The 14,996-nt window shown below is 32.0% G+C and overlaps 1 protein-coding gene across 1 annotated transcript; it reads left to right on the plus strand.

Annotated features, from left to right (window-relative positions):
- The first annotated feature begins 7,729 nt into the window (after window positions 1-7,729).
- On the plus strand, window positions 7,730-14,160 carry LOC146909344 (Protein kinase family protein). The gene is made up of 17 exons (XM_085727444.1): window positions 7,730-8,115; window positions 8,791-9,263; window positions 9,593-9,718; window positions 9,846-9,919; window positions 10,041-10,110; window positions 10,189-10,244; window positions 10,352-10,423; window positions 10,531-10,625; window positions 10,768-10,834; window positions 10,916-11,045; window positions 11,143-11,361; window positions 11,461-11,591; window positions 11,911-12,085; window positions 12,187-12,277; window positions 13,074-13,231; window positions 13,332-13,520; window positions 13,946-14,160. The coding sequence occupies exons 2-17, from the start codon at window positions 8,850-8,852 to the stop codon at window positions 14,003-14,005; spliced, it is 2,127 nt and encodes a 708-aa protein (XP_085583570.1). The 5' UTR covers window positions 7,730-8,115; window positions 8,791-8,849; the 3' UTR covers window positions 14,006-14,160.
- Window positions 14,161-14,996: the final 836 nt, after the last annotated feature.

Below are 14,996 nucleotides of genomic sequence, written 5' to 3' on the forward strand. Positions count from 1 at the left end.
TAATTTGCCTATATTAAAATACTCAACTTCTTAGTTTTTTTTTTTGGCAAACAATACTCAATTTTTTATTTCAATTAGAACCAATCAAACTTTGATCATAAACTTAGTTCATATTAGATCACGATTGAGTTATGACACATAATTTATAAAAGAATAAAAAAAAGTTAAATTAAATAACTTTTTTTGTCAAGAAATTAAATAAATTTTTAATTGATAAAAAAAATCCAACACTTGATTATTATCTGAATCATTCCCTAAAAGAAATTATATATGTCCTTATGATTTTATATTTTTTTTCTTCAAATAGTCTAGTGGTTAGAAGTTCAATTTTATAAGATGAATAAATGGGGTGTCTGGGGTTCGAGCCACAACCTCTACATATACTATGTAATATCTCTGTCAATTTAGTAAAGTCACGGGGACTATGATTTTATATCTATTGATCATTCTTTTTGAATAATTTTTACCTATCTATCACACAAAAGAAAATAAATTACTATTGTTGCCGAAGTCAATCAACTATGAGTAAGACTTTGCACAAAACAATGACAAATTCTGACATGTAAAAAAAAAAAAAAACTCAAACAACTTTTCTTGTTCATGTTTCCCGTGTGTCCAGAGTATATGCAATATCCTCCAATGTTCCATGTGGCTTGGATTTTTTATTGATTTTCTTTTTTCAAAAAATAAATCATAAAATTCGTTTACCACTTTATAGTACATTTTAAAATAAAAAAAAATAAAAAAGTATGACTTTGCACAAAACAATGACAAATTCTGACATGTAAAAAAAAAAAAAACTCATAAACAACTTTTCTTGTTCATGTTTCCCGTGTGTCCAGAGTATATGCAATATCCTCCAATGTTCCATGTGGCTTGGATTTTTTATTGATTTTCTTTTTTCAAAAAATAAATCATAAAATTCGTTTATCACTTTATAGTACATTTTAAAATAAAAAAAATAAAAATATGAATGTTTCAAAAAAGTATGCAAAATTTATATTTTAACAATTGACTCAGTTTAATTCATATAGTTAATCATTTACTATTTTGTTTTTTTTGGTCTGGTGGACAAAATTTTACCTTTTAAGATGATCAAACCACTCTCCATATTATAATATTTCTACCAACTGACTTAAGTTTATGGAGATCCGTTTACTATTAATTTAAATTCATTAATAAATTATTAAATAACCAACAATAGATTAGTTGAAGTAGTAAATAAATTGAACCCCTTAAGTATGTGGTTAGGAGTTTAATTTCTATCTTATGCATATGAAAAAAAATCTAAATAAGAGATGAGAACCTAATTGTGTGCTCACAGTTTATTTGATGAAGATTAATCATTGTTAATCAATGATGAAAACTTTGCATAAAAAAATATTTCAAAATTTCCTAAAAAAAATATTTCAAAATAAATATAGAAATAAATATAACAAAAAATCCTAAAAATGATAAACATAACATTTAAGGAAAGAAAATAAAAGGGATATTTCTAAATAAAAAATAAAAAGAAAAGAAAAGGGATTTATTTGTTGCTTCATGGACACGTGATTTCTGCAACCTATCTCACGTGTGAACACAACAAACTCCCAAACCTGGCTGTCTCTTCCCCCCCTCTGCGTTCCCTTCTTCTTCTTGCTATATTTTTTTCCTTTTACTTCTCTCACTGGGAATACCATGAAACCACTATTATCTCTACCTTCTCTCTTCTTTTTCCATCAATTCCAGCAGCCCCATGCTAAAATAAAACCACCATCTTAATCTTCCTTATGTCATCTATAAAATTGTCATCTTTATTTCTCAGATCTACGAAGTTTCATTTCTGAGACTGTCAATTTCTTCATTTTCCGACCACCACTTCACGCCGGAGGTCAGCCCAGCCGCGTCGGAAAATTAACCAGCATTTTTTTTTTTGTTGATTTTCTATTGTTAGATTTAAACTCTTACATTTTCTTTTATGCGCATTTCCTCCCTTTTCTTCTACTATATTGATTTTTGAACAATTCTCTTATGTTTTTGAATGACAATTTTATCACTTGGTGTCAATGTAAAAGATGGCTTTTTCTATTCATTCTGCCGAATTCTTTTCTAATCTCTCTCCACCTTTCTTCTCTTGACAATAGATGCTAAACTATAGCCTACTTATTTAAATGGTTAAAAACTCAGCATTGAATACACCATAGATAGACTCTATTAGGAGGATTAACTGGGCCACTCCCTATTAAAAACTTTTCTAATTATTATAATCAACTTTAATCCACGGTTCTTGATTATGGCTCCACAGTGTGAAATTCTTAAGTGGAAACATAGGTGTTTTGATTAAGTTAGAGCGTATACCACAATAAAAAATAAAAAAAAATTTTGGTCAAAGTATGTCTATTTTTTGCTTATATATTATGTATTTATGTTAGAGATGAGCACAAATCAACCTTTCACTTATACAAACAATTCCATGAGTGGCTTTTGGTATTAAAATACAAGTTTAACAGCGATGGGTTGCACACACAACCAATCAAAATATTTAGAATTGTCACATAAATTAAAAACGTTAATTGATATGACAATTCTATATTTTTTTTTTTTGGAAAAATGACAATTCTATATATTTTAATTGGTTGTGTTTGCAAAGTTGTTTTGAACTATCAACTGAGAATCATCAAACTCTTAAAATATTCATAATATTTGTTTATTTAAAAACATAATTTAAATGAAACGCAGTTCATTATATTTTTCCTTACAAAAAATTATATACGATATTTATAATTTTTTCACCTAAAAAAAAATTTATAATTTTTTTTATCAATTGTCAAAATTAAAATTTTTTCCTTATCAATAAACTAAATTAAAACGGAATAAAAAACTGCATGTAACTATATTTTTAACAATAACATTTAGATTAAAGTATATGTAAATCATCGTATTGATCATGTTGGGTGATTGAAATGGAGAAGAGTTTCAGGTGTTTTGTGCGATAAAAAAGTACCACTTAAGTTGAAAGGAAAGTTCTATCGGGCAACAATCATACCACTGATGTTGTATGGTACAGAGTGTTGGGCGGTTAAGAGCCAACACGAGAATCAAACAAGTGTAGCGGAGATAAGGATTTTGTACTGGATGAGATTATGAATGTAACCGTTAGAGAGAGAGAGTTGTGGTGGTGGTGGTGGTGGGGAGCATCTATAGTAGAAAGTTGGTAAACAAAATAGGCTTAGATGGTCTCACATGTATAGAGAAGACTCGCATATGTTGTCGCAAGAAGATTATATCAGATGGAGAAGAGTCAAGTCAAAAGAGAGATAGTAAGATATATGAAAACTATATGACAAACCATTAAAAATGGTTTAAATGTCAACGAGTTGGAGTTAAATATGGTTTATGCTATAACATTATGATGTAATTTGATCCATGTAACCAACCCCATGTAGTGGGATAAGACTTGTTGTTGTTGTTGTTGATTTTTATATATTTGCTAATTTCCAAAAAAACATTTTTTTCTAATCTCAAATTAATTAATTTTTGTTGAAGAAATTAGTTTTTAATATTTATATTATAATTTTATCACATAACTTAACGTGACTTTTTAATAGATGTTTTGTATACTTTTTATTTTGTTAGATTTTTCTACAAACAAGTTTTTTTCATCAATATGCATAGGTAAAGCTATTTAAAAAATATTTTTCAAACAATCGCTTTACAAATATTTTTAAAAAATCATATGAATTGTGTTGCCTAAGGGTCCGTTTGGTTCAACGGTGGTGAGAGGAGGGGAGAAATTTTAATGAAGGGGAGGGTAAGGGAGGGAAGATATATTAATTAAGCATGTGTTTGGTTCAAAGGAGAAAATGGGAGGGGACGAGATGGATATTAATTAAATACTCCATTCGGTCATATTCATAAGAACGTTTGCCTTTCTTGATTCATAGTATAAATGATGTATTTGGTTTATATTCTAGACAAGATACATTAATTACACAATGAATCTAAAAAGTCAACTTTATCTTATAAATAGGACCGGAGAGAGTATATGTTTGGTTTACAAGGGGAGGGGAGAGATTTTATCACAAAATCACTTTTTTATCCTTCTAATCTTAAAACAATACCATGATTTTAAATTTATTCACTTCATAAAAAATTAAACATGAAAACTCAATAACCAAAAACTCCATAAATAATCAAGCAGAAAAGTTGTAACAAAATATTGAACAGTCATAAATATTGCTTGTGAAAAAATAAATTCATAAGTATTAGAGCACAATATAAAATTATTTAATTTTTTTTATTGATAGTCATTTTTTTTATCTTGATAATCCATCTAATATTTACTAAATTAAGTTCTATATAAATATGTAAAATCCAAATATATTGAAATAAAAAATTAAGACTAGAATACGTACCATTCAATAAAAAATAAGAAAAAAATCCTAATAAAATATGAAGAAAAGAATACGTAACAAATAAATTGAAAAAAAAGAAGTTTAGCAAGTTAGCAACAAAAAGTCCAGGCAATAAGAATATGTTGAAACATGAATAAACAAGCCTTAAATTTTTAATAAGGACACAAGCCTTAAATTTTTAATAAGGACAACTTTGATATATTTTTTTATGGTGTCCGAGGTTCGAACCCTGGACCTTGCATATATTATGCATTGTCCTTACCAACTTAGTTAAGCTCACGGGACACAACTTTGATATTTTAAAATAAATATTAGAATAATTATGTCAATATAATTAAAATTGTTTAACTCATCTCTCATTCCCTTCCCTCCTCCCTCCCTTTTCCTTCCATCCCCTTCTAAAAATTGAACCAAACAAAAAAAAATTAAAATTATCCCTCCCTTTCCTCTCCGAAAATCCCAAACCAAACAGACCCTAAAGGTGTGTTTGGATTGAGGGTTTAGAAGGGGAATGAAGGGGAGGACTAACTTTTATTTTTTAAATCACGAACAGTGTAAAATATTTTATCAAAATAAACCAAGTGTTCTTGAAGTATTATATAATCATTTATCATGTTGTTAATTCAATTTTCTAAAAATCTTTTTAATTTAATTTTTTAAAAATCATTTTATAATGTCGTAATTTAAAAAAGAAAACTAAGCCCTCCCCTCCATTCACCTCTTAAACCCTCCATCTAAACACACCCTAAAAGTTTTCGAAGCGTTCAAAAGTTTTTTTTTTAAAGGTAATGTTGAAAGATAATGGAGGAATCCAATAGATCAAAGAGGTAGATAATTTTATGTTTATTTTTTGACAAAAAAAGAGGTAGGTATTTGCAAAGTTGGTTTGACACAAATTTACGGTGAACTTTCAGTGGCTTTTCTTTTCATTTTGAACCCACGATCTTTAAGATGAAGGTGATACATCTGAGAAATTTCTACATCAGATTAACTAAGTTGCGTTTCCTCATCACAACTGTTGCATATTATTTAATCTCAAATCATAATAAATTAATTTCATTATTTGAATGTGATACATTGATTTTCATTTTATTTGTAAAAAAGTTTTACAACACGAAAATGAATCTCATTCTTTCAAAGATACTTTTTTTTTTTTTTTTTTTTATGAATTAGATATCATTTGCATGCAATGCAAAGATTAAAGATATAAGTGCAACCGTAATAGAAGATAAAATATTCTATCAAGAGATTAAACATTGTTACATTTTTAAAACCAGATTCAAACATTTGGTTAAACTACACAAAATATTTTACCATTTCATTCAAACACTCTTGAATTTAAAATCGATACGTTCCTTTGGATTCATTAATTAATTGCATTGATCTTGTCGGATAGAACCACGTTTAATTTTTTCCGCTAATAAGCGTTGATCTGTCGCATACATATGCACCTCTTTACATACCCTTGATTGGGGCCATCTCATCTATGGTGGCCGTTTGTGACAATCACTTTACTCCAATGGTAACTCAAATGTTATGTGAACGTGTACGCACCATTTATTCAATTGTGTTCTACTTTTTCCTAGAGTTTCTGATTAAAATGTGCATGTATGATTACCAAAAAATAATGTGCATGTATGAAAAGAAGAGGCGTATTGGTTCTCCTCTTTGGCGGTTTAGACTTTTTGTCTTTGGAGATTAGAATTACAAATACAAACAAAGTCAAGGTCGTTTTGATTACATTGTCGTAATCCTAGTCCATAGCCAAAGTGGAAAGAACAATTAACATCATGCCAAGTTTGATAATTTTGGGGTACATTGATGGAAATTGACTGAACCATTGTTTTTTTTTTTTGGACACAATTTTTTAGATAAATATAAATAATACAATATTGTTTTAGACCTTGAGGTTGTTCACACATTTGTAAAAGTTTTACTCCCACTAGCATAAAATATAATAACATAACAATGTGGCGTGGGTATAGAAGGTTTTTTTTTTGTCGTTGAGAATTTTTTTTAAGGGTTGTTGTTGAGAATTTTCTAGTTTACATTTGATTCTTATCACTAGAATCTTTAACCTACTAGAAGGCACTTCAAATCAAAATATTCCTACAACTTAAACTCTGATTGTTCCTTAAAAAAAAAAAAAAACTCTGATTGTGAATGTTAGATTTTGAGCTAATAAATTACAAGTCTCTATATAAAAAAATCTCGGTTGGTAACATTTTTTTTTCCTTCTCACAAGCATTTTTAGTTCCTCTCTCTGTTTTGCCTGAAAAATGAAATATTAATTCAACAACTTTTTCTAATGATATTTCATATTTATACATTAATCCAACCACTAATTTTATGAAATATACAAATTCGATCAATTAACGTCCTGTATAAACATGTTTATAAGCTATTTTTTGACTAACATATCCTCTGATCAACTAAATTCGTTGCATGAGTTATCATCGAATACAAATAGATGACTCCATGAATCAAACACAACTTCTTTTTCAAACTGCCAACTCTCTAAGCATTACATTTGATATTTTTAAATGCGTAAAAAACATACATTTTATAATATTTTAAATTATTGTTTTTGCAGTGGATGTTTTTCTAATTCATATATAAAATGATGAAAACTCGTTAAAAAGTCTAAAAAGAAAATGTTATCGTAAGACTAACATATCCTCTGATCAACTAAATTCGTTGCATGAGTTATCATCGAATACAAATAGATGACTCCATGAATCAAACACAACTTCTTTTTCAAACTGCCAACTCTCTAAGCATTACATTTGATATTTTTAAATGCGTAAAAAACATACATTTTATAATATTTTAAATTATTGTTTTTGCAGTGGATGTTTTTCTAATTCATATATAAAATGATGAAAACTCGTTAAAAAGTCTAAAAAGAAAATGTTATCGTAAAAATGGTACATTCAATTCTTTCCAACTTTAGATAATAACTTTTTCTCCATGAAATTTATAATTTATTTCACTTGTTGGCATGACTCAGAAATAAAAGACATCAACTGTTTTATTCTCAAAAATTTTAAGAAGACAAAAATAAAAGTTTTAAATCTAAGAAAGAAAAAAAAAGATAGTTGTAATCTTTATAAATTATTTGTAAAATAATTATCTTTATAAGGCAATTTTTTTTGAATAATTAGCAGTTAAAAAACTACTAAAACTACAAACAAAAATAATAAAATACTCCATATAATATGATGATATTTTTCTGAAAATGAAATATTAATGTGTTTGGATATTAGAAAGGCACATACCATACTACATTTGCATGGTGCATATGGTATTCTCTCACACACACAACAACACTCACACACGTACATATACACAACCAACAACACCACCACCAATAATCTCACCATTACCGCATCCTCTCTTTTCTTCATCAATCAAAAATATTTAAAATTAAAAAAATAAAATAAAACTTGATATTACAAAAACCGAACACAAGGTTAACCCATATCTAATATCTTCTTCTTCATCTTCCATTTCACGAACCCTAATTTCATTCACCAATCACCATGCTTTCTTCTCCATAGTGAAAACAACTCTTCACTTTTTTTTCTTTCAACATTACGCATTTCTTTGTTTTTTCTTACTGATTCTTCCACGATCGTTACTTTCATCGCTTTATCTTTTGTTTCCTGATTCAATCGCTACCCGATCCTTCCATTTTTGGAGCTCCACGTCTCGATCTGTGAGTTTTTTTCGTTTTTATTTATTTTTTGTTTTATATATATGTGGCATGTTTGCGTTTGGATTATCGATTTTTTCTTTATTTTTTGTTGTTTTTTTTTCCGATCGGTTGGATTTTTGTCACCGATGACGGTTTTTCAGTTTTTTGTTTATTTCTGATAAATTTTGGATGATCGGAATTAAGATTTGAATTATTCGTTGAGTGTTAATTTGAAAAGTCGTTTTTGTTTATGAACTTTGGACGGTGTTGTTGATTCAGTTGAAGCAATTGGTGAGATTTGCAGGTTGGAATTCATGTAACTTTGTTTTGAAATGAAATGAAATGATTAGAATAAGAACTTGTTTTTAGTTTCTGATTTTGTTTTTTTGTTAAATTGTTTTAACTATTTACCATGATGATATAGAAAGTATGTGTTGAATATAGAATGCAGAAAATGGTAGATTTCTTTGTATGCTCTTAGGTACATTGTTTTTGTTGTGGAGAGTGTAGTTTGCTGAAATTTGGTATCTAATGCCTTTTCAGTATGTTTTTATCTGATGTCGAAATGACGATTGCTACATCCATATTTTTCAAACTTTTGCGTGTGACGTGTGGTTGCTGTTTTTGCCGGAAAAAGGTGTCTCGTTGAATGCTCTTATTTCGTTTGTGTAATTGATTTGATTTTTTTTATTGCAGAGGATTTTTTTGCTGTTTTCGGGGGCTATAACGCGGGCTATGATTTGAATGGGGAGAGGATGCCAGAGTTGAGAAGTGGAGCAAGAAGGTCAAAGCGGCTTGGAGATCTTCAGCCTGGTCCACAACCTGTTGATCAAGGAGAGAATTGGGCAGAGCCTGCGCAGAACAGAACTAGGAGGAGAGTTGGAGGTGGAAGAGGAAGAGGCGGTAATGCCACAGGTTTAGGTAAAGGGTCTTCACCAGCTGTACCCACGAGACGAACTGCAGCTGGTAGAGGCCGCGGAGCAAGATTGATTGATTTGGATCCTCAACCTTGTGACCTCCTTCCAGAACCTGTTGCATTAAGGGCGCAGGAACCTGTTTACAATAACGTAGAGGTAGTGGCCAATAATAACATTGCGATGGAGGGTGGAAGTGGTGATAAAGGGGTGGCAGCTGAAGAAGACGCAAGCACAACCCCTGTCCCTGAGAGGGTATCTTCTTTATTTTGCGTTGCTTCTATTGCATTGCCTTAGTGCATTTTCAAAGATATTGCTGCAAATTTGTTTTAATGACGTGATTATTCGTTGTATCATTTATTAATTTTTTTTCCATGCTTTGCTGTTTTTCATTAATGTGTTGAACATATATTAATTGAGCTGTTCTGGAACTGAGATGGTAATCGAGATTTTGGTTTTGCATTTTATTTAAAGAATGTTTGTTATGTTCTGGTTCACCAGTTCATCCATGAAAGAGTTATCAACATCCTGTCAGCATAGATTTGTTGGTATCTTAATTTATATTAACACACGTATTTATGCAGGTGCAAGTTGGCAACTCTCCTGTATATAAGACAGAAAGGAAGTTGGGTAAGGGCGGTTTCGGTCAAGTTTATGTTGGCAGAAGGGTTAGTGGTGGCTCTGATCGAGTAGGTCCTGATGCTATTGAGGTATTACTCTGACATTCGATCTTTCTCTATCTCCCTCTCTCTCTGTCTGTCTTTCGGATCCAATGAAATATTAATAACACTGTGTTGGACGATACATTACCTTTTTCTTATTTAACTCTGTTTGAAGGTTGCACTCAAGTTTGAGCATAGAAACAGTAAAGGTTGTAATTATGGGCCTCCCTATGAGTGGCAAGTTTACAGGTATAAACAATCTTTCTTTCATGCATGAAAAGGCTTACCAAGAATACATTTTTTAAGCATTCTCAAGTGCTTTAATTTTATTATATCCAATTCTAACTTTTGTATTTTTGGCATTGATAAGCAATCTGAATGGCTGTTATGGCATTCCCGGGGTTCATTACAAGGGTCGACAAGGAGATTTCTACATTTTGGTGAGATATGGTTTCAACTTCCCTTTATCAACGTATATTGGCTGGTTCTTTTTTCTAAAGGAAAACAAATTATTTCAGGTTATGGACATACTTGGGCCCAGCCTTTGGGATGTATGGAATTCTCTTGGTCAATCGTAAGATTTGGACTATTTGTTTCATTATTTAGGTTCATTTAGTATAACTGTAAATTCTTTAAGTTCATTCCATTTTTGGCTCCACTGAACTTTTATCATCTCGACAGGATGTCACCAAGTATGGCTGCTTGCATTGCAGTGGAGGCAATATCAATTCTTGAGAAGCTCCATTTGAAAGGGTAAATCCTTTTGATATTTTTTCAGAGTCAATAGTAATATTTCCATTTATTATGAATAGGTTTAGGCTGATTGCTTTTTGTAAATGAAACTTGTGTCATTGAATCAGGTTTGTGCACGGAGATGTAAAACCAGAAAACTTTTTGCTTGGTCAACCTGGAACGGCTGATGATAAGAAGTTATATCTTATTGATCTTGGTTTAGGTATGCCGTCTTTTCAACCCAGTTAGTTTTGTGTTTCCACTGCGTTTTAATTTTCTATCTATCCAACCTTAGATTTTAGTTATTTGGAGTTATACCATATTTTGCTTGTGCATTAATGTTCCATACCATGTGTTGTCTTCAGCTTCTAAATGGAAGGATGCATCATCTGGTCAACACGTTGAATATGATCAGAGACCTGATATATTCAGGTTTGTAAATGTTGCGAGTATAACATGGCTATCTTTTGTGATTTCATATTGACATTATAGATAATATCCCTTTTTGTGCAGGGGAACGATAAGATATGCTAGTGTACATGCACATTTAGGTAGGACTGGCAGTCGAAGGGATGATCTTGAGTCACTGGCATACACATTGATATTTCTCATAAAAGGGAGATTGCCGTGGCAGGGTTATCAGGTGCGTTTTGTATTATCTCATCGTGTATAGATTATTGCTTGCTTCTTAGAAGTTTTATCTTATATGATATGATTTTTCTCTTTCCCCCAATCTACAGGGTGACAATAAAAGTTTTCTTGTTTGTAAGAAAAAAATGTCCACTTCTGCGGAGTTGATGTGTTGCTTTTGTCCTGCCCCATTTAAGCTGTTCCTAGAAGCAGTTACTAACATGAGATTTGATGAGGAGCCAAATTATTCCAAGCTTATATCACTTTTTGACAGCTTGATCGAACCATGCACTCCATTGAGACCTATTAGAATTGATGGAGCTTTAAAGGTTATTTTAACTGTCTTTTGTATTTATTTGAAGGTTTTAAGTGCTGTTTCTTTTCAAATATTGTTATTTATCTGAACACTATACTTTTTTTATATATAGGTTGGTCAAAAACGAGGAAGGATGCTTATTAATCTGGAAGAAGATGAGCAGCCCAAGAAAAAAGTGCGATTGGGTAGTCCTGCTACTCAGTGGATATCTGTGTATAATGCACGCCGTCCAATGAAGCAGAGGTAATTGATATATCTTCTATATGGCATCTCCTTAATGATACTGTTATATAGCGTGTTGCAATGTGATATTTTATTTCTCAATGTCTGTCTCTCTTCCTAGTTTTGCTTTGCTGTTTCTTCTCTATTCATTCAACCTTCAACTTTACTTCCATTTTCTGGTTCCAAAGGCTGGGGGATATCACTGTCATACCAAGCCAATGCCCTGAGTTCTCCATCTGCTTTGTTACACGATGCATCATATTCCCCGCAAAGGGTTGTTTATTAGAAGCCATCTCTTTATTTTGCTTCATTTAATAAGTAACACTTTCTTTGGTTGCAGATATCACTATAACGTAGCAGACAATAGGCTCCGGCAGCATGTAGACAAGGGCATTGAGGATGGGTTGTATATAAGCTGTGTGGCCTCTTCAGCGAATTTGTGGGCCCTGATCATGGATGCAGGAACAGGTTTTTCTTCCCAAGTTTATGAGTTGTCACCGGCCTTCCTGCACAAGGTTGGCTTTCTTTCCTTGATCTTTATATTTTGTCTTCTATTAAGCAAATCTTAAGGAATGCAATAATTGATGCATGGCTGCTGCTATTTTGACGACCTCAGGATTGGATTATGGAGCAATGGGAGAAAAATTACTATATCAGTTCAATAGCTGGTGCAGTTAATGGCAGTTCCTTGGTTGTCATGTCCAAAGGTTTGATCATTACACCCTTTTGCAACATTTATAGTTTTATGACCTACCTCCTTCTTTTCTCTTCGTATTGTCCATGTAATTTTCATGTACTATTTATTATTTAGGAATTGTTGTAGCTTGCCTATCATTGTCACCATTACCTTCACCTTAGCAACACATGCCGAGTCGTAGATATTTTTTGATATTTTTTATTTATTTCTTCTGGGTTTGTCTATATTGTTTTTTTTTTGTTCTTTTATGGTTGCTATGCCATTTAAGTTGTCTGTAGAAGCACTTCAAAATTGTAGACTTACACCACAAGTGTTTGTCATTTTTGTTCCAATTTAAATGTTACCTTTTGTATCAACATGGATCTGACGAGCTTCATATGTGCAATCCTGGACTCATTTGGCTCCCTTCTAGAAGCCTGGTCTTAGTTTTTTCCTATCCCGAAACCTGCGTTTGGATCCTATTTGCCTCCTTAGCCCACTTCGGCAGTGTATACATTTCTTTGGAATTACTAAATGATTTAAAATACATTGATTCTCTCCATGTTCAATCTGCTTTCCTAATCATGCTCCTTAGATTGGTAAATTTCATGTTGGAGACATGTGGCAGTCTTTTTGACATATTAAACCTATGAGACAACACTTCCTTGAAAACAACATAATTAGATATATAATCTGGGACAAAAAAACTCTCAAATTGTTTTATCAGGGGGTTCTTTTCTTTTCCTCCGGGGATGAGAAAAACAGAATATTCTTCGTAATATATGACCTGATGTATGTTATCTAATGGTAGAATCCATGTTGTGTAGGAACTCCTTATACACAACAGTCCTACAAAGTGAGCGAATCATTTCCTTTCAAATGGATAAACAAGAAGTGGAAAGAAGGGTTCCATGTTACCTCCATGACTACTGCTGGCAGTCGTTGGGGCGTAGTTATGTCCAGGAATGCTGGGTATTCTGATCAGGTATGTAACATTTTAACATTGTTATTCTGGTCATGTTTGATTTTTTTTTTTTCTTTCTTTTTTAACACTAACATACTTATATTTCATTTGGTGATTCAAGGTTGTGGAGCTGGACTTTTTGTATCCAAGTGAGGGAATCCATCGAAGATGGGAAAATAATTACAGGATTACTTCTATGGCTGCTACTAATGATCAGGCAGCCTTCATACTTAGCATACCAAAACGCAAATTACTTGATGAGACTCAAGAGACTTTGCGGACATCTGCTTTCCCTAGCACCCATGTAAAGGTATATCTGCATTTATTGTCCCCTATTATATGTTGAGATTTATGTATTTTAAGCATGCCGGATGGTGTCTGGAAACCCAGTTTTTACAGCCAAGAGGATAAGAGTCCTCAGTCCTCACAGTCTACTGTGGTGTTCCACTTCTATTCTTCCCTTTTTCTGTTTTTCCTTCTTAGCATCTAACTTTATTGTTTTTTCTCTCTTCCATTATTATTTGTTAACTTCAGTGGAGAATTGTAGTTGAGGATCTGATTGCTCATTGTTGACAATGAATAACGATCAGTTTCATCTCTTTCTGCAATTTGAAATCCTGATTGTTTTCAAGCCTAAAAGTCTGATTTTTTTTGTTTGCTACTTCTAGTTGTTTGCCACTTCTAGTTGTTGGATTTTTCTTCATAGTATTAATATCCTACTTGATGGTTTTGCAGGAGAAATGGTCCAAGAATCTCTATATTGCCTCGATATGTTATGGGCGAACTGTTTGCTAGCTTCTGCAGTGAACATTTGGTATATCCTTCTGGAAAGATGGGAGGACTTGACGATTAAAGTTGGAATGGGTAGGGTTATTTTTACCCCCAAGCCCAGTCACTAGCGAAAAAGTCTTCCCATATTAAAATTGCGTCATAATTGTATAAAAAAGAAAGATAAAGGAGAAACAGAAGAGAGCTATGCTGTGTGAGGGCTCGTGTTCAATGGGAGAAATTATTTGTTGAGTAGTGTAACATGTTAAAGGGGCTGGCTATTTTGGCCATGTTTCTTGGCCGTGCTTTAAAAAATTTACGATTTTGTATGTATTGATATAAATTTTTAACAACATGAGCATTAAATAATGAATTCTAAGCTATAATAATTTCTAGATTTGAAGACTAATTCTCCACAGTCCTTGACTAGTCAGTGCACGACATCAAAGCAACTGGGGTCACTTATAATAATTAAAAGCATTTTCTTTGAATAATCAGTGCATGCTCGTGAAAAATGACCCACTCAACGGTTGAAGATTCTTGATAGTGTCAGGTTACTAGCAAATTGTTCATGAAAGAGTTGTATAGTATTAGACTTGTGTTAAATATGATAACGTAGTCCAGGCTCAATTAAATTACAGTAGAGCATCACCAATGGTGGTTTTTAGCTTGTCATAAACACGGAGAGTGCTGAAATAACGTCATTTTTCAATTGTTGTGTCTTGAAATGCTTAACCTGCCGAAATGTAATTAAATCTCATGTCTTGAACAACTTGCGAGACACTCTCTCACGGGGTTATTACAAAATTTAAGAACTAAGCTAAATTCAAAGTAACATGTTAAACTAAATTACTTAAAAAACCCCAGGAAAAGCTTTCCCGCGTGATTAGTTTGATGGCTTCTTAAATAACTTACTTTCCATCGAACCACCGCACAACACACTTCTTTATTCTATTCAAAAAAAGAAAAAGAAAAAAACACACGTCTTCATTGTATTTAGGCTGATCAACTATACGAT

Source organism: Medicago sativa, chromosome 7, assembly GCF_051527215.1.
Source record: "Medicago sativa cultivar Bolivia chromosome 7, Bolivia_mono, whole genome shotgun sequence".
Lineage (NCBI taxonomy): Eukaryota > Viridiplantae > Streptophyta > Magnoliopsida > Fabales > Fabaceae > Medicago > Medicago sativa.